The following is a 19,599-nucleotide window of genomic DNA, read 5'->3' as shown; positions in this document are numbered from 1 at the left end:
AGTTAAACCAGTACTTAAGGACTATGAAAAGCAAGATGATTACATGTTTGCGGAAGAAGAAAGGGCAATTAAGAAAACCAGGCCAATTTAAAACACCAAATAAATAAAGGCGACCAGAAGTTGATTTAAAGTTTTTTTTCTGTAATTTGTCTCTCCTTTGTCGTGGCACGCTCAGAGAAAGTGAATGCAGTAGATGCAGAGGAGGAAGGGAGAGGGGTGGAGGAAGGCGGGCGCCGTCACGGAGCCTCTCGCATCCCGCTCCCCCAGCCCCCACCGGCCCTGCTCTCCCAGACTCGCTCTCTCCCGCGCCCCCAGCGCCCGCCCCCACCCCTCCCCGTCTCTCTCCTTCTCCTTCTCCCACCCTCCTCTCCAGTCTGCCCAGCCCTCGCTTTGGGGACTCCATCAGCGTTTGATTTGGAAGGACGCTGATTGGCTGGAAGCGATTCAACACACGCCGGGCCAGAGAGCTTTGTCTGAGTTGAAGTGAAGTTGTACAGATTTTAGACTGGAGTCAGCAATCACGGGCGTTTAGTCTGCAGCCGAGCAGAGAAAGGAAGAGAGAATCGCTCGGGAAAGATCCATTGCGGACTCCGCCGGCACCCTGCCATAGATGGATTCCGACTACACAAGGGGGAAAACGCGGAGGTGACACTCTCTTTGCCTGCCGAGAGGACGAACGGCCAAACAAATGCAAGGACTGGACTCCATGCCGGTAATATCTGGAAGGCGTGACACGGTGTGTATAAAGCAAAAGTTTGCGAGCTGTTAATTGCTGTGCTGTGTTATTAAGAGACGCTTTCAAGTTTCCGGTACCAAATGTAGCTTAGCTTAAGTTGCCAAAGGAAGTTGAGGGAATTGGTTTGCTGTTTTAACTTGCTCTGTGAGCGGAATCTCATAAACTGACCGATGTACCAAATGAATGCTAAAATGCACTTTACGTTTGTTTTTGCACTCCTGGTGGTGTCTTTCAACTCGGATGTGCTGGGCAAGAATTTGAAATACAGGATTTATGAGGAGCAGAGGGTTGGATCGGTAATTGCAAGACTATCAGAGGATGTGGCTGATGTGTTAGTTAAGCTACCTAATCCTTCTACTGTTCGCTTCCGAGCCATGCAACGGGGAAATTCTCCTCTGCTCGTGGTCAACGAGGATAACGGGGAAATCAGCATAGGAGCAAAAATTGACCGCGAACAACTATGCCAGAAAAACTTGAACTGTTCCATAGAGTTTGATGTGATCACTCTGCCCACTGAGCATCTGCAGCTTTTCCATATTGAAGTTGAAGTGCTGGATATTAATGACAATTCGCCTCAGTTTTCTAGATCTCTCATACCTATTGAGATTTCAGAAAGCGCGGCAGTGGGGACCCGTATCCCTCTGGACAGTGCATTTGATCCAGATGTTGGGGAAAATTCCCTCCACACGTACTCTCTCTCTGCCAATGATTTTTTTAATATCGAGGTTCGAACCAGGACTGATGGAGCAAAGTATGCAGAACTCATAGTGGTCAGAGAGCTGGATCGGGAGCTGAAGTCAAGCTATGAGCTTCAGCTCACCGCCTCAGACATGGGGGTGCCTCAGAGGTCTGGCTCATCCATACTAAAAATCAGCATTTCAGACTCTAATGACAACAGCCCTGCTTTTGAGCAGCAGTCTTACATAATACAACTCTTAGAAAACTCCCCCGTTGGCACTTTGCTCCTCGATCTGAATGCCACTGATCCAGATGAGGGCGCTAATGGGAAAATTGTCTATTCCTTCAGCAGTCATGTGTCTCCCAAAATTATAGAGACTTTTAAGATTGATTCAGAAAGAGGACATTTGACTCTCTTCAAGCAGGTGGATTATGAAATCACCAAATCCTATGAGATTGATGTTCAGGCTCAAGATTTGGGTCCAAATTCAATCCCAGCTCATTGCAAAATTATAATTAAGGTTGTGGATGTTAATGACAATAAACCTGAAATTAGCATAAACCTCATGTCCCCTGGAAAAGAAGAAATTTCTTATATTTTTGAAGGTGATCCTATTGACACATTTGTTGCCTTGGTCAGGGTTCAGGACAAGGATTCTGGGCTAAATGGAGAAATAGTTTGTAAGCTTCATGGACATGGTCACTTTAAACTTCAGAAGACTTATGAAAACAATTATTTAATCTTGACGAATGCCACGCTGGATAGAGAAAAGAGATCTGAATACAGTTTGACTGTAATCGCTGAGGACAAGGGGACACCCAGTCTCTCTACAGTAAAACATTTTACTGTTCAAATCAATGATATAAATGACAATCCACCCCACTTCCAGAGAAGTCGATATGAATTTGCAATCTCAGAGAATAACTCACCCGGGGCGTATATCACCACCGTTACAGCCACAGATCCTGATCTTGCAGAAAATGGGCAAGTGACATATACCATTTTGGAGAGTTTTATCCTGGGAAGTTCCATAACTACATATGTAACCATTGACCCATCTAATGGAGCCATCTACGCCCTCAGAATCTTTGACCATGAGGAGGTGAGTCAGATCACTTTTGTGGTCGAAGCAAGAGATGGTGGAAGTCCAAAGCAACTTGTAAGCAATACCACAGTTGTGCTTACCATCATTGATGAAAATGACAATGTCCCTGTGGTTATAGGGCCTGCACTGCGCAATAACACTGCAGAAATCTCCATCCCCAAAGGGGCTGAAAGTGGCTTTCATGTCACAAGAATTAGGGCAATTGACAGAGACTCTGGTGTGAATGCAGAACTCAGCTGCTCCATAGTAGCAGGTAATGAGGAGAATATCTTTGTAATTGATCCACGATCATGTGACATCCATACCAACGTAAGCATGGACTCTGTTCCCTACACAGAATGGGAGCTCTCAGTTGTCATCCAGGACAAAGGCAATCCTCAGCTGCATACCAAAGTCCTTCTGAAGTGTGTGATCTTTGAATATGCAGAGTCGGTGACCAGTACAGCAATGACCTCAGTAAGCCAGGCACCCTTGGATGTCTCCATGATTATAATCATTTCCTTAGGAGCAATTTGTGCAGTGTTGTTGGTTATTATGGTGCTGTTTGCAACTAGGTGTAACCGAGAAAAAAAAGACACTAGATCCTACAACTGCAGGGTAGCAGAATCGACGTACCAGCATCACCCCAAGAGACCTTCCAGGCAGATCCACAAAGGGGACATCACATTGGTGCCTACTGTTAATGGCACCCTGCCCATCAGATCTCATCACAGGTCATCTCCGTCTTCATCTCCTACCTTAGAAAGAGGGCAAATGGGCAGCCGGCAGAGTCACAACAGTCACCAGTCCCTCAACAGTTTGGTGACCATCTCATCAAACCACGTGCCAGAGAATTTCTCATTAGAACTCACCCATGCCACCCCTGCTGTTGAGGTAAGATCACACCCTGCACCTACTCACTGACACACTCAGTTGTTAGTAGTCAGAAGTTGTCTATGCCTTAGTTCTTAAATGTCTCCATTACTAAGTAACAGTACTAACAAAATGGAAATTAAATAGGATGCACGTTACATTATGTAGATAAAGCAAATATACACACCTCAGCATGCTGGTCTTAAGTTGTTCATAAAGAATCTGCTTGCAAGTACTATGTGTAATGTTGAAAAGTAAATGTGAAGCTAGCAAAGGACTATCTAATTAGAGTCCCCTTATCCTCAGATTGTGATACTTCAAGCCAGAAACAAAGGGGCTTGCTCTAATTCTCATAGTTATGGTCTCTAAGAAAAATTTAAAAATGGAGGCATCCAGAATCCCATACATGCATGTGTATTTGTTCAACTTTTGAAATTTTTCTGATGTTATTTTGACTACATGTGTTTTACAGCATTTTCCATGTATTTTTACAGCATTTTCCATGTATTTTTATAACTGATCATTTTAACCTGAACAATAAAATAGAGGTAATCAGTCATTTTTAAATAAAGGAATCCTCTTTCAAAAAGAAAACGTCAGCTGTATGATAACATCTAAATCTCTCTGGGACTTATTTCAGTTCTGTTTGGTGGCTTGGCTGCATGGTCTATCAGAGTCTAGCATGTGTAGGTCTTTAAAATGAAGATAACGTGTTCAATTAATTAGGATGAAATAATGAGTAGTAACTGTAGTTGCTTGCTTAAAGCTTTTGAGTATTGGGGGATTTTTTTCCAGGAATCAATACAGTCTGTTTGGTTTCCAGCAGGTCTCCCAGCTTCTTTCAATGCTTCACCAGGGACAATATCAGCCAAGGCCAAGTTTTAGAGGAAACAAATATTCCAGGAGCTATAGGTATGAATGACCCTCCTGTTACCTATTATATCTGCAATAACCTAAAGCTGAAGAGTAAAATCTATACTTTCCCTGACTTCTCTTTCTAGATATGCCCTTCAGGACATGGACAAATTTAGCTTGAAAGACAGTGGCCGTGGTGACAGTGAAGCAGGAGACAGTGATTATGATCTGGGGCGAGATTCTCCAATAGACAGGCTGCTGGGTGAAGGATTCAGTGATCTGTTTCTTACAGATGGAAGAATTCCAGCAGGTAAGAGTGTGGTGACAGATAAATCCTTACTTTCAGGTCTACTGCACCAGTGGAGTGAGTGGTTTCTCCCATGCTTTTATTTTTTCTTTGTACTAAAGTAGCTATATGCACACTATCAGCAATGAACATAAATTGAAACAATTTTATATTGCTTAATTAAAATTCATAGTAATCAGTTGGTAGAGAAAGGGAATAAACAGGAAAGCTTAAGAGGACAAGAAGGAAGGAGTGGGGAGAGGAGGATAGAAAACCACACCACTTCCCTCCTCTTTCTCCCCCATCCACTACTGCCATAGGGCACTCTTGAGCAATTCTGTCAAATTACTGGGTGGTTGTTTTTTATTCAGACAGCCTGTTTTGGTGCCTAGTGGTAAGCAGGACTGTAATTTGGAGGACACATTTCCTGTGATGGGAACCAACTCACATAATCAGAGATGAAAATACACTAGGGAATGGTCCACTTCAATCACTAAAAATAGGCAAAAGAATGCATCTTTGTAGGTGGCAAGCGTGGAATATTTTTTGCCACCTTTCATTTTATGTCTCCACTGCAATGAAGACAGGAGTCCAGGAGGGGAATTTATAAATACACAGCTAGATGGAGGAGACCCTATTAAGTTGTGAGCCACGTTTTCCTTAGAGTCCCTCCTCTTTAATCCTGCAGTAGAAACTCTCAGATCCAGCTGAGTAAATACTGACTGCCTCACTGTAGCAACCCTGTTACTAAAGACTATAATATTAAATCAACCCTTCAGAACCTATTCCTTTGGCTACTTATATTTCTAAATTCCACTGAATGCTGATCAAATATCTGCCACTTGATAAATGAATAAACGAAGTGATAAATGAAAGAAAAGGAGAACAAAATGGTATTACCTATGTGAGTCCATGAACAACTGTTTCCTAAATACAGATAAATAAGACAGTTTAGGAAACAGACCTGAGGGAGCTTCAGAGAGCCACAGAAACTCCTTGGAAATCAGTGACCAGAAACGCCCGCTCTCCTAAACTGTAGTGGTGATGGTGGCAGTAGCCGCAGCAGTGTTAATATCAATCCAGGCAGTCACAGGCCAGTTGCCCAGTGCCTCCTCTGGGCTCAGGAGCTCTGTGCGGGCACTGCCTCTCCCAGCACTCTGGCATAGCAATTAGGGGTGGTGGTAACAACAGTAGTGTTCTTTTTTTTTTTTTTTAAGATTTGAAAACAGAAACTTATAAAGGTTAAAAAAAAAAAAAAGGTATACAAAATCAAGCAATTTGTATATTTTAGAGGTGAGATTTGAACCCATGCCTCTACTCATAAACACAAATCTATCAAGAATAATATAAAGTAACAGTTTTGGTTTTTTTAGTACTTTGAGTGACATATTTGTTTTGCCTTTCTGAAGTCTTACTACCTGTCTGAGAACCAATGAAATGCTGCCTATTTAATTATGCTATTACTGTAATAGATACTGCATTTCTAAAAAAAAAAAAAAAAAAAAGATACTGCATTTCTGACAGGATGATGTATGGGAAGGACTTCTAGTGGCATTAAGGGCTACAATCAATGTACATTGAGCTGATGCTTACACAGTCACTCATGGTGGGGTTTTTTGTTTGCTTTTGTTAAATTCATAAATTCTCTAGACCAATTTAAAGAGAAATTCTTGAAAAATCTAGTGGAATATATATGGCCTCAGACAATTTACTCATAGAGAAACAGTTTTGTTATTCTTACCCATGAAATGAAAAAGTTGGCTGAATTTCTATGATTTTATAATCCTGGTGGAACTCAAATTTTGAATATTGATCCCTAATTTTCAATAATATAATTTCCTGACTTAAATTATTTCATAAAATGGAAACATATCATGGGTATAATACCAATATTTCCTAAGTTATTTTTTCAGTTGTAGAAAGTTGACTCATTGACACAATTTTCATTTATCACTATAGTTGACAGAATAACTGCCACTGCTTAGATAATCTTGCCAGGCCCAAATGATGCCTAAAGTCCTTTTTAAACTCTGAAATTCTCTAATTCAATAGCTAATCATGGTCTAATTTTTTTTTAAAAAAAGGTCACAACTCCTCTTTCATTCTAGCCTGTATTTTCAAAGTTACCACCGCCAGGTATGTTCATGGCAGGAGAGTTGTCTAATGCTTGAATTAAAGTAATTAAAATAGGTATTAAAGAATAAAGAATAATTGGGGAAATAGTAGGTGGATATTGATAAACTCTAGATACTAGAGTCTTATTTAGTGAGTGACTTTAGACTCCTCCTAAGTCACATTTCTTCTGAAAGTTAGAGGCTCATTTTTATATTACCATTAATAACACCAGTTAATATGTAGACAACTCTTTAAAAAGCAATTCCACAAAATTATACTTAATCCAGGTATGTGGTGGGAGAGCTCTTTTGCTAGGGCATGTGACTGTATTATAATAGATTGTATTACAATACATACACTTCTGCCTTATTAACTTCTTGTCTCTGTGTGGGGTATTGAAGAAACTATTCTAGAAGCACAGAGAACCAGGAAATCACTAATGATCCATAAAATGTCTTAAGCTTCTTGTATGCTTGGCTCGTATAGAAATGTGCATAATCAAATATCTATACTTATCACCATCATTCCGATGATACATTACCCATATTCTGGATTATTCTTCACACTGGTAGTTTCTTTCAACACATTAGTGTGTAAAAGTTTTGCTTTGTAAACTGTATATTCCCAGGAAATATTCCAAGTAGAAAAAAATGTTAAGTCCACATCTGAATGCCATTAACAGAAATCAGCACAGTTTTTTAAAGCATGGATATTTTTAGGATTTCAGTGTCTTAGTCCAACTGTTTTTTCTGCATTAGACTGTAATCAAATATAGATTATGTTATGTTGCTTTGCCTGCCAACAGGGTCATTTCTGGTCATTCATTCTATTAATTCCCACAGGAGGACCCTGCATTCTGAACAGTAAAGTCAGCACACATTTTTGTCTGTTGGCTCATGTTTGTCAACATACTTTCTTCCTTACTCATTCAACTTTGAATTACAACTCTACACAAATGCTTGCAAAATCTCCCTCTTCCCAAAGTGTTAGCTACACTAGGATGTCCTTGCGATACTCCTTGACTGAGCTCATTTCATTGTTTTTTATCATTGTAACATCTATGATTACTAAATTCAAACATTCCTCTTTAATTCCACGTCCTCTCCATTCTCATGGCTGGTATCCTACTTCTGGTCGCTTTTCTGTATCAGCACGTGAAGTGACATTCACTTTCCAATAGCTTCTTCCTTTGTCAAACCTTTCTTTCATACAGCTTGAGCAACTTTTTCAGAACATTTTATATTTTTTTAGTTCAAAAGCAGTAATTGACTTTTGTTGCCTGGCAACACCTAATTCAGCTGTTTGTCTTGACATTTCAAGGCCAGTGAAATCCAGTCCTAGCTTATTAAATTTATTATTTTTTTTATCTTTTGCAATAGGCAGGGTCATTTCTACATAACACAGCAATCCTTTGCTCATGTTCACCTTTCTACCTGAAAAACTAGCTTCTCTTTACTTTGTCTATCTAAATCCTATTCATCTCTCAAAGTTTGTTTCAAGTTGCTCTTTAACTGCTTCAGCATCCACCTATACTCTATTTTTTAATTTTATTTTTATTGAAGTATAGTTACTATACAATATTATATATTATAGGTATATAATACAGTGATTCACAATTTTTAAAGGTTATACTTCACTTATAGTTATTATAGAATATTGGCTATGTTCCCTGTGCTGTATATATCCTTGTAGGTTATTTATTTTATACCTAATAGTTTGTACCTCTTAATCCCTTATCCCTATCTTGCCACTCCCCTCTTCCCTCTCTTCACTGGTAACCATTGGTTCTTTCTCTCTATCTGTGAGCCTGTTTCTTTTTTGTTATATTCACCAGTTATAGCTTTTAGATTCCACATGTAAGTGACATCCTACATTTTTTTTTTTTTTTTACATATTGTCTCAGCATCATATAGTTTGACTTTAGACATCTATGACCTCATTTGTCACACTTGATAATTATTCTAATACTGGAAACCATTTGAGGGCCGGGAGCTATAACACCATTTTACATATGGCAGGCTCTTAATAGATTGATCACTCAATGACTAATGGTTTGATAGGAGTTAGGCATATATTTATCTTCTTATACTCAATGCCTGCTTCCTGTCCTGCCTATAAGGTCTAGTACAGAGACAAAACTCACCATCATGCTGTGGGAAAACAGAGTTTTCTGTTTACCCATGACTTTCCCTCCTCAGAGAAAGTTTAATCACCTGACAAGAGCTTTCAAGGAACAAAGGGAGATTAGCCACTTGCACCACTAGCCAACAAGTCCTGATTCATTGGATATGGTGTAGAACATCTGTGACATGAAGCTCTGTGTACACTAAGAATGATTTCACACAGTTGAGTCTTGGGGTAAAGGTTGAAATATCAATGAAAAAAGAAATGCCCTCTTCCGTGCCACTGTTCCTCCGTCTCTATTATTTTAGCCCTCCTTATCGCCATTAATCTTTATTCATTAATTTTTCATATTTTTGAGTTTTAAAAGTTTATGTTAATTTATTAGTTTATAACTAAAGCCCAATTTATTTACTGTGAAGTATAAAATAGCATTTCCTGCCTAAAAATTCCTATGACCAAATTTATTTTTCATATGAACTGTTGTTTTAATTACTCAGATGCTATTGATTGTGATTTTCATTACATTCAGTTCTCTAGAAAGCTGATTATGCTCAGGATTCTTAGAAGCTTGTGTAATTTTTCCTTTTCTCCCCCATCATTAAACATTAAAACAAAACAAATTCAATCAAACAATTAAGACCTTCCCACAGAATTAAAGGCCAGAAAACAACTGAAGAGATGTCATTAGGTCTGTTACTCTTCCTTCTAAAAGGATGTAAGACAATACAGACAGATCTCCTTTCCACTTTCAGAGACTCAGGGAATTAAGGAAAAAATTAATTACCATTTGATAGTTATTTCAGTGCTTAGAAAACCTCATTGCTATGGAGGTATTCCAGTTACTTTCAACACCTTTTGATTTTGTCCATGTATGATAAACAACAATAGTTGATAAATATCCCCAAATAGTAATAATGCTTGAAGTCAGCACATCTAAATATTTTTTATTCTTGCTGATTTAAATGTCACTTTTCTTCATAGCAAAATGACACAAGGATTCTCACTATTGCTCTCACCCCATTGTGATTCCCATGGGATTGGCATTCACACGATCCATCATTTTCCGTACTTTGAATTTCTAGCCTTCCTAACAATCAGACATTTTTTCTCACAGTTCTTGCTCTCATTTTTGTTCTTCAGCTGACTCCTTCTCTATTATTAAGAATTGAGGCCCAGAATGGATGAGGTATAAGAACAGAATTATCTTCGAGATGCACATGATGAAGAGCAGTGACTTCCATACCTTTGAACAAAGTCCTTTACATCTCCTGTTCTGAAAGGCGACATTTACTCTTCACTTTCTTGTGCATAAATCTTTTCCAAAATTTTATTTTATTGTACAAGAACACTTAATATGGGATCTACTCTATTAACAAAGTTTAGCCGTGTGAGATTGTTTACAGTAGGTACACTGTTGTACAGCACATCTCTTAAACTTAATCTTGCTTAACTGAAAATTTATGTCTGTTAATTAGCAATTTCCCTGTCTGCCTAATGCTTGTTAACCACCATTTCATTCCTGGATTCTCTGAATTGGACCATTTTAGATGCCTCAAATACAGGGAATCATGCAGTTATGTGTTTTCCTGTGACTAGCTTATTTCACAAAGCTTAATGTCCTCAAGGTTCATCCACATCATCACATTTTAGAGAGTTTCCTTCATGTTTAAGGCTGAATAATATCCCATTGTATGCATATACTACATCTTCTTTATCCATTCAATAGTTGATAGACATTTAGGTTGTTTTCACATCTTGGGTTATTGTGAGTAGTGCTTTCATAAACAGGGGGAGTGCTGTATCTCTTTGAGATCTTGATTTCAATTCTTATGGGTAAATCCAAAAGATGGGATTGCTGTATCATATGGTGGTTCTTTCTTAATTTTTTGAGTAACCTCCATATTATTTTCCATAGTACCTGCAACCACTTTACATTCCCAACACCAGTGTACAAAGGTTCCAATTCTCCACACTCCCCTCACATGTTATCCTTTGGGTTTTTGTGTTCATGTTTTATTACAGTCATTCTGATAGGTTGGAGGTGATTTCTCATCATGTGTTCTGATTTGCATTTCCCTGATGATTAGAAAATATGTAGCAAATGCCTAGTCTATGCAGACACTTCAGACACTTTACCTAGTGCTGGGGATACAGCAAAAAGCACACTTGACAACTTGCTTCCCCTGACAGGGGATTTGGCATTGTTCAAGAGTCATCCTTTTTAGCAATAATTTGGAAGAGAAATCATTCTTAAGCAGCCAAATCTACAGAATTACCCCTGAATGTATAAGTATGGCTGATATCAATCCAGTTTTAATTCAAATCTAAGATAATTAGTTTGCATTTTCTGCATTCTGTCACTTGAGCTAAAACGAAATCATGATATTGAAAGGACCTAACGATCACTGAAAGAGATGGATGGTTTTGTGGAGTGTATTTTACATCTTCACATTTCTTGGTGGCTATGTAGTTAATATACTTGCCAAATTTAGAGATTTTTCCCCTCCTCTTCATTTTTCTGGTTTTCTCATATCACTGATTATTTTCTGAGTGTAGCCACTCACATTCCAATGGGGCATCATAACATCTGGAAGAACTAACCAGTGTTTTTGTTTTTGTTTTTTTTTCATATTCTTCATTTTTTGATAACTTTTCCAACTGTTTGAATTTCAAACCTCTAAAAGATTTCTTCTTAACAGAGTAACTGCAGGTGGCTGATAGTTGAGGATAATTTGCACTTCTGTTTTAAGTAACAAGTCAATAAATAATCCAGTATATTTTTATGAGAGATTGATAAGTATAATTACTTACTAGTTTATTATATATATTCTCAGTGCCTCCACTAAAGTAGGTCAGATAGATTACATTATAGAAGGTACTCAAAGGTGTTACTCAAGGCTTATCTGGTAGCATTCTAAAGTTATGGATTTCACTGTACACCTCTGGGTTTTCATAGAGTTTATGTTCAGCAGACATTTCATCACTCATACCTTAGCTCTCTTCCAGACATTTTCATTTGTAAGTTATTCATCCATTTTCTTATTGCTTGAGGAGCAGATGATATTCCTGAGAAGTACATGAGTCATAATCCTCCTTTCTTATTTGATGGACAAGAAAAAGTATATATACCAGGTCCAGGAGACCTGGGTTCAATCCCCGGGTTAGGCAGATCCCCTGGAGAAAGGAAAGGCTACCCACTCCAGTATTCTGGCCTGGAGAATTCCATGGGCTGTATAGTCCATGGGGTCACAAAGGGTCGGACACGACTTAGACTTTCACACACACACACCAGGTCCATAAAATCAATAGTCAAATTAAAGTCGTAATTATAGTCCATCTAATGTGTAAAGTAATAGGTTAGTATCATGATGATGGTTTAAAATTGTGTATTTGAAAGAATAAAATTACGATTTTTTCTATTTTGTTTGAGTCACACGACATGTAACACTGAATCCTTGTTGCTTTTGTTGCTTTCCTTGAGTGCAGCTATGAGGCTGTGCACGGAAGAATGCAGGGTCCTGGGACACTCCGACCAGTGCTGGATGCCGCCGCTGCCCTCACCCTCCTCGGATTATAGAAGCAACATGTTCATCCCCGGGGAGGAATTCCCAGCACAGCCCCAGCAGCAGCATCCGCATCAGAGTCTTGAGGATGACGTGCAGCCTGTAGACTCTGGGGAGAAGAAGAAGAGTTTTTCCACGTTTGGGAAGGACTCCCCGAGTGAGGAGGACTCTGGGGACACCAGCACGTCCTCTTTGCTCTCGGAGATGAGCAGCGTGTTCCAGCGCCTCTTGCCCCCTTCTCTGGACACCTACTCTGAGTGCAGTGAGATGGACCGGTCCAACTCGCTGGAACGCCGGAAGGGACCTTTGCCAGCCAAGACCGTGGGTTACCCACAGGGGGTGGCGGCCTGGGCAGCCAGTACGCATTTTCAAAACCCGACCAACAACTCTGGGCCCCCACTTGGAACTCACTCCAGTGTGCAGCCTTCTTCAAAATGGCTGCCGGCCATGGAGGAGATCCCTGAGAATTATGAAGAGGATGATTTTGACAATGTGCTTAACCACCTCAATGACGGCAAACATGAACTCATGGATGCCAGTGAGCTAGTGGCTGAGATTAACAAACTGCTTCAGGATGTCCGCCAGAGCTAGGAGATGTTGGCAGAGCATTTTTGTTTCCATGTAGATGGAAATAGGAGACAGCAAAAACCCTGAAGGAACTGGCATTGCCAAATAGTTGCATTTATCATAAATGTGTCTGTGTATATTGAATATTAAATACTGTATTTTCGTATGTACACAATGCAAGTGTGATTATTTTAATCTGTATTTTAAAAATACATTTGTACCTTATATTTATGTGTAATTTAACAGACAAATTTTATTTTTTTACTCCCATGACAAACATGTCTTTCCTAATCATGTAGAAACTAGCCACTGTTCAAATCTGATATAATATTCAACCACAAAGAATAAACGCACTGCTTAGATTAGTTATGTTGGGGAAGAAATTGTTATCCTGTAGGAATAACCCCACTAAAGCATTATTCAATTCTTAGTTCCATTAAGTGATCCAGCTTTTTTCATTACCTTTTTTTTTTTAAAAAGTAAACATCAGTAAACTGTTTAACTATTTTATTATTGTTGTTATTGTTTTTACTGCTCTCTGCTAGTTCTAATAGTTCAGTTCTTACAGTAAAATTGAAACATGAAGTGAAATTTTATTTCAGGACTGGGAAGTATCTGTCACAGAAGATGATTTAAAGAAATAGGAGTAGAATCAGTTTTTAATTCCCAGGCTCCTACTATTGCAGGGCATTACACCGGCCTGTTCTTGAGAATACTTCTAAAGTATTATCTACTTATAATCAAGGTAAACAATGAATTTTATTCCATCCTTGTAATATGAGAGGTGTCCCAAGGAAATAGAATCTTGTCCTTTAAACGGATAACAGTCTGTATTTTAACAGCATAAAGTATTAATGGACAAAGACAATTATGTCAGTGTCCTTCCTAAGGTAGTAAATATAATTGATTTATCCTGAAACTCTTCCATTCAAATCTTCCTCTCTCCTCTCACAATACTTGAACATTTTTATTTTTTGCAATGTTTTTTTGCTATAACTCTTCACTCTTAGCTTTTGTCTCTAGAGCATGATCCCATATTTTTGCTTTTATTTTTAGTATAGGAACATTTATAAAATTACAGTTTTTTACTGCAACTCTGTTTTAGTTGTTGTGTGACAAACGGCAAATTCTTTATTTATTGTGCTGTTATGTCTCTGTGTGGAATGCCTTGGTAAGGGACATTGGTGTTATGACTGTTCTCGTTTATGACCAAGCTTCTATTAATGTTATTTCTATGAATACACTATCTTGATTGTAGTATCCAGAAAATTTTACTGTCAATGAAAATAAAAGGAAAATTAAAGTAAAGCTAAAGAACCGTCCATAAATCAGAGTCCTGTTCCTACATATACATTCAAAAGCTTTGCAAGAAGCATACCCTTCATAAGAGGGTATTTCAGTGTTAGGTTTTGAATAGTAGAGTGGGAACATTCAATTGGCTTGGCAAACAAGAAAAACCACAATGGAAAAGAAATGAATTTGAGATCTGTAATGGGAATGGAAGTAGTCTACCATATTTCCAGTCAATTAAAGAATTTAAATGCATTTGAAGTATAAAGACAAAAACAATAATCAATAGTAACTGCTTGAACATTTTTCAAATTATTTCTCAAAGCATACTGTGTTACACTGTGTCAGGGGGAAAGGTCTATACCCTTACAGTGTTTCCAAGAGGTGAAAGTTTTATCTCCCTTGGTTTACTAGTAGGGAAATGAAAGACTGGAAAAGTTAACCTTAAAATGGCTGAAACTCAGGTATTTAAATTCTCAAATGAGTACCACATCAAATAGATATGTTATATCTTTCAAAAGGCACATCTTCCTTTGTAGAAAGGATTGCAATTACAAGTGAAATTTCAGTTTATTTTTCAGCAGGTTATACATATAAATGCTAACTACACTGAAATACATTTTGCTTTTCAACTTCACTTCCTTTCAGTACATATTATCATTAAGAAAAAGACTTTTATAACTTCACTTCTTAATTTAAATCATCAACAGTAATTTAAGAAGCAAAGCTGGAAATCAATGTTTGGATGATGTAAAATAAATAAAATGCACTATTGTATTAAATAGAAGACCTCTGTCTATTGTCTATCCAGTGAGCATTTCATCTCAAATTCCTTGCTTCTCCAGCCTCCCACACTTCTTATTACTTCCCATGCCACAGGTTAAGGATATCAGTGCAAAATTTTCACTTTTCACAGATAATTTCTCAGTGAAGGCTGGAGTGTCTGTTCCATCATAGCAACTTAACTCATCAAATTTATATTTCCTCTCTTTTGATATCATGCCCTTCCTCTATTTGAAACAACTAAAAAGCACTTAAGGAGATTCCTTTTTCCACTCATTACTGGATTTCACCTTACTTGATTCCTTTAAATGTTGACTTTACTCGATTCCTCTCAATGTTCTTCAGTCATAATCATCCATCAAGGGAATTTTCTTCCAAAAGTGTAATTTGACAATCTGTTCCTTTTTAAATGCTTATTTATAGGGTGATCAGACAAATCTTCCTTTTAAATGCTTGTTTATAGGGTGATTAACAAATCTTTCTTTTAATAAAATGCCTATTTATAGGGTGGATTAGTATTGACTTTCACCAAATTCCTACAAGTTATTAAAACAGTTATTCATTTATCATTTTCTTTCTTTCTTGGTACTTAGCAGATGGGGCTTATAACTTTGTTAATCATTTAAATTCTTGTTCATTCCATCACATATCAAATTTACCACTTACCAATAGATAACAGTTAAGGTAAAAGATGAGTAAGTTACCATCTTTGGAGTCACCAAAGAAGTGTTATTTATGAAAATCAGCTTAGCTTCTTTGTTTCCTCCATTTGATACCAGCTAACATCAGAAAATGTTCAAAACTGAGTTTGAATTACTGACACATTAAAATTCAGGGAAAAGTGGGTCTATGTGAAATTTAGTTCTGTGGGTGAAAAATGGATTGCCTGACATAGCAACTTGCAATCCCGCAGGAGCTCACAGAACTGATCCAAAACAATTCAGTCAATTTGCCAAATTACTGAAAAGTTTTGATGTTTCTGTTCCAATTCAATATATCTTGATAACATATCATCACAGTATTGAAGATTAAGGATACACTGAATAGGCAATAAATATCACTATGTAAAATTAAAGCCAAGCCATGCAAAAATCTTAAAGATTTCTGTTGAATATTTAAAGGGAAAAAACAGTGCAAGAACTTTTCTTTTAAAAATGCCTGTATATTGACTTCCTTCATTGCAAGTTAAATTGATTAAAAAAAGCTATCTTATATTTCTAAGCTGTCTTATATATTGTGAAAGTGTAAGGTGCCAAACTGACTGTGATCATTTTTAATATAGTAAGTGAAGTGTTTGTAGCTCAGTCATGTCTCTTTAAGATCCCATGTACTGTAGCCTACCAGGCTCCTTTGTCCATGGGATTCTCCAGGCAAGAATGCTGGAGTTGGGTGCCATTTCCTTCTCCAGGGGATCTTCCCAACCCAGGGATCAAACCTGGGTCTTCTGCATAGGCAGGAAGATTCTTTACCATTGAGCCACCAGGGAAGCCCTTTTACTATATTAGGATGTCTCTAACATGTGAATGTTGGAAATAATCCTATGTGGCTACATAATATTTTAGTAAATTAGGACCACTGAAGAGTCACCTTACTCTGTTTAGTTTTTAGAACAAGCAGTAAGTTACTTTTTGGAAATAATTGAATGATACCTAAAGTATTACATTGCAATTCAAAAAAAAAAAAATGCCCAAATTGTGGTTTCATTCTTCATCTGTGTAACTGTAGTCATACAGTCAAATAGATATATTTGTGTACCAGAAATAATAAGATCTTTAATATAATGTAAACCAAAAAAAATAATTAACAGGTAGGCACCATACAATAGATCTGAAAGTGATAGTCTATACTTCTCATTAATTTGTATTTTTATTATAAGATAGCTTATACAACTTGTGGAGCTGTTAAAATAATTTTATGGGGCACTGACATTGCAAAAATTGCCACCAAAATTTACATACTCCCTGACTTTTAAAACCACAAAACACATTCTACCCTGGCACTTTAAAATAATAGTTTTCTATTTCCTTTTATGACTTCTGCAAGTTGCTCTTTATTCTTGTTTGCTTTTTCAGATTTTATCTCTTCAATTTATTTATTTTATGCTTCTCCTCCTTGATAATTTATCCTACTGTCCACATTTTATAGCAATCTTCTCCAATTTTTGCATGTATATAGTTCTTTATATAACCACCCAGATTTTATCAATTTTTTATGTCTTTTCTTTGTTATTGATACAATAGGGATCATATTTTTGAGGTATGAAGCTAATACCTTTTCATTCTCAATAAACCTTGCTCCTCTGATTCACTAGTTTAATAGAAGAGTAAGTTCATATGATTAAGCACAAAGGGGTCATTTTATTTGCTCTATGTTTTAAATTAAAAGTTTCTGAGTGTTTACAGACATACTAGTGTAGAAAACTTTACTTTTATTGAGGGAGGAAATATTTTTTTCCTAAATATGAAACGCTTCTCTTTATGTACTGAGGGTTAGTCTGGGAAAGGGAAGCTTGGAGTTTTACTAAGTTAAGTGCAAGAAAATGAATATTAAGTAAGAAAGGTTCATAACCATCGAAAAGGAAGATAACTTAAGCAATTGTTGAGAGCATAAAGCCCTTGGGGTGAATAAACTGAGAAGGGTAAAATATCAGATGTTTGTGTCTTTATTCCCACCTGCAGTGATCTTTAGAAAAAACTGTACAACAAAGCAGTACCTTTGGGTCCTGTTTGGGGAAGGTATTTTCCCTTTCCCTGACCCACTCTGTGCAGGAGTGCACACTTGGAAGGAAGAGGTGCAGGTGTGCCTCTGGGCATCGTTTCTCCTCCTACTGCCTCTGGATGAACTGTAGGAGATTCAGACTTACTTTCTTATCCAAAATGGGGAAGAAGCTGATGTTATAAACTGTATCTACCTCTCAAAGTACTTTTATCTAAATGAAGGAGACTGTTCTAAAATGCTCAGGTGCATTCTTGTTTTATTAAATGGTACATTCTGCAATTTAAAATAGCTAACCACAAAATATTCTAGGCAGAAAAAGCACAGATTTTCTCTTTGGAAGAAGAGCTTTGTGTTAGGTTCCAAATCATCTATACAGCTTGCAATAAATCTTATTCAATCCAAAAGTGGCATTAAGAATGTTTCAAAAATTCTCACCAGAAAAATATTTTCTAGTTTCTGCCTTGGGATCTATATCTCTTCTGCAAACCTATGCCTGGTGGCTGTCAGTGTGGATTTTGTAAACTTCTGCTAGAGATTTTAGTAATTGCCAAAAATGTAGAGTGCCAAATATATGACAAGGCTACATGGCAATGAGCAAAGTACCAAAAATCTACAAAGTCCCAACAACAACAACTGACTCATTCCCTCACTGCTTTTCCTCTCTTCCCTTTCTCCTTACTTCCTCCTTGGGTGGCATCTGACTATACAGGCAGTATGTAAACCATTCTTTAATTCAACAAATGTTTATTGTGCATTTCACATCAGATACCGATCCAGGTGTCTGTTGAACAAAACAGACAACAAAGACATGAAAATGACTACACACCTATTAGAGTGGCCAAAATCTGGAACACTGACAATACCAAATGTTGACACAGAGGTGGAGCTACAGAAATTCTCATGCATTGCTGATGAGATTGCAAAGTGGCACTTTGCAAGAGAATATGGAGTTTCTTACAAAATTAAACATACAACTGTTAGTCACTCAGTTGTGCCCAACTCTTATGCAACCCCATAGACTGTAGCCCACCAGGCTCCTGTGTCCATGGAATTCTCCAGGAAATACTGGAGTGTATAGCTATTCCCTTCTCCAGATATCTTCCCAACCTAGGGACCAAACCCAGGTCTCTGAACTGCAGGCAGATTCTTACTGCCTGAGCCACCAGGGAAGCCCAGCTACCAGGGACGCCCACGATCTAGCAGTTGTGCTCCTTGGTATTTACTCAAAGAAGCTGAAAACTTACGTCCACACAAAAGCCTACACCCAGATGTTTATGGATGTGTTTTATAATCGCCAAAACTTAGAAGCAACCAAAATGCCCCTCAGTATGTGAACAGAAAAATAAACTATGGTGCATCCAGGAAATGGAATATTATTCAGTGCTAGAAAGAAATGAGCTACCAAGTCATGAAAAGACATGGAGGATCCTTAAATGTGTATTGTTAAGTGAAAGAAGACAATCTGAAAAGGCCACATACTGCATGACTCCTAACTATATGACATTCTGAAAAAGACAGATCTATGAAGACAGTGAAAGGTCAGTGGTTGCCAGAGGTCTAGTAGCAGAAATGAATAAGTAGAACACAGAGAATTTTTAGGCAGTAAAAATACTCAGTATGATACTATAAAGATGGATCTAAGTCATTATACATTTTTCCAAACCCACAGAATGTACAATACCAAGAGTGATGCATTACAAGTAACGTAAACCTTGGACTTTGGGTGATTATAGTATGTTCATCAGTTGTTACAGATGTACCATCTGAGGGATGGTGTTAATGGAGGAGTTTCTACATGTGTAGGTTCACAGGGTGTACAGAAAGTCTCTGTACCTTCCTCTAAGTTGTGCTGTTGACCTGAAACTGGTCTAAACTAACAAAGTCTATAAAGGTGGGGGGGGGGGTGTAAATGGCAAAGCCAGCAGA

At 37.7% G+C, this 19,599-nt stretch overlaps 1 protein-coding gene across 2 annotated transcripts; it reads left to right on the top strand.

Moving 5' to 3' along the window:
* The first annotated feature begins 394 nt into the window (after positions 1-394).
* Positions 395-14,192, top strand: PCDH18 (protocadherin 18). Of its 2 annotated transcripts, none has more exons than XM_043902428.1 (4): positions 395-3,393; positions 4,196-4,284; positions 4,374-4,537; positions 12,239-14,192. In XM_043902428.1, the coding sequence occupies exons 1-4, from the start codon at positions 907-909 to the stop codon at positions 12,904-12,906; spliced, it is 3,408 nt and encodes a 1,135-aa protein (XP_043758363.1). In that variant the 5' UTR covers positions 395-906; the 3' UTR covers positions 12,907-14,192. The 2 variants fall into 2 exon arrangements, with proteins under 2 accessions (XP_043758363.1, XP_043758364.1); XM_043902429.1 differs by having other exon boundaries at positions 396-3,393; positions 4,199-4,284.
* Positions 14,193-19,599: the final 5,407 nt, after the last annotated feature.

The sequence above is a fragment of the Cervus elaphus genome, chromosome 5 (genome assembly GCF_910594005.1).
Source record: "Cervus elaphus chromosome 5, mCerEla1.1, whole genome shotgun sequence".
Lineage (NCBI taxonomy): Eukaryota > Metazoa > Chordata > Mammalia > Artiodactyla > Cervidae > Cervus > Cervus elaphus.
Note: the sequence above shows the minus strand (reverse complement) of the source record. Positions and strands in the feature narration are given on the sequence as shown.

Coding starts and splice junctions, on each gene's coding strand:
- PCDH18 (XM_043902428.1), top strand. CDS start 907: ATGTACCAAATGAATGCTAAAATGCACTTTACGTTTGTTTTTGCACTC. Junction 4,285..4,373: donor AAATATTCCAGGAGCTATAG/GTATGAATGACC, acceptor TTCTCTTTCTAG/ATATGCCCTTCAGGACATGG. Junction 4,538..12,238: donor AGATGGAAGAATTCCAGCAG/GTAAGAGTGTGG, acceptor CCTTGAGTGCAG/CTATGAGGCTGTGCACGGAA.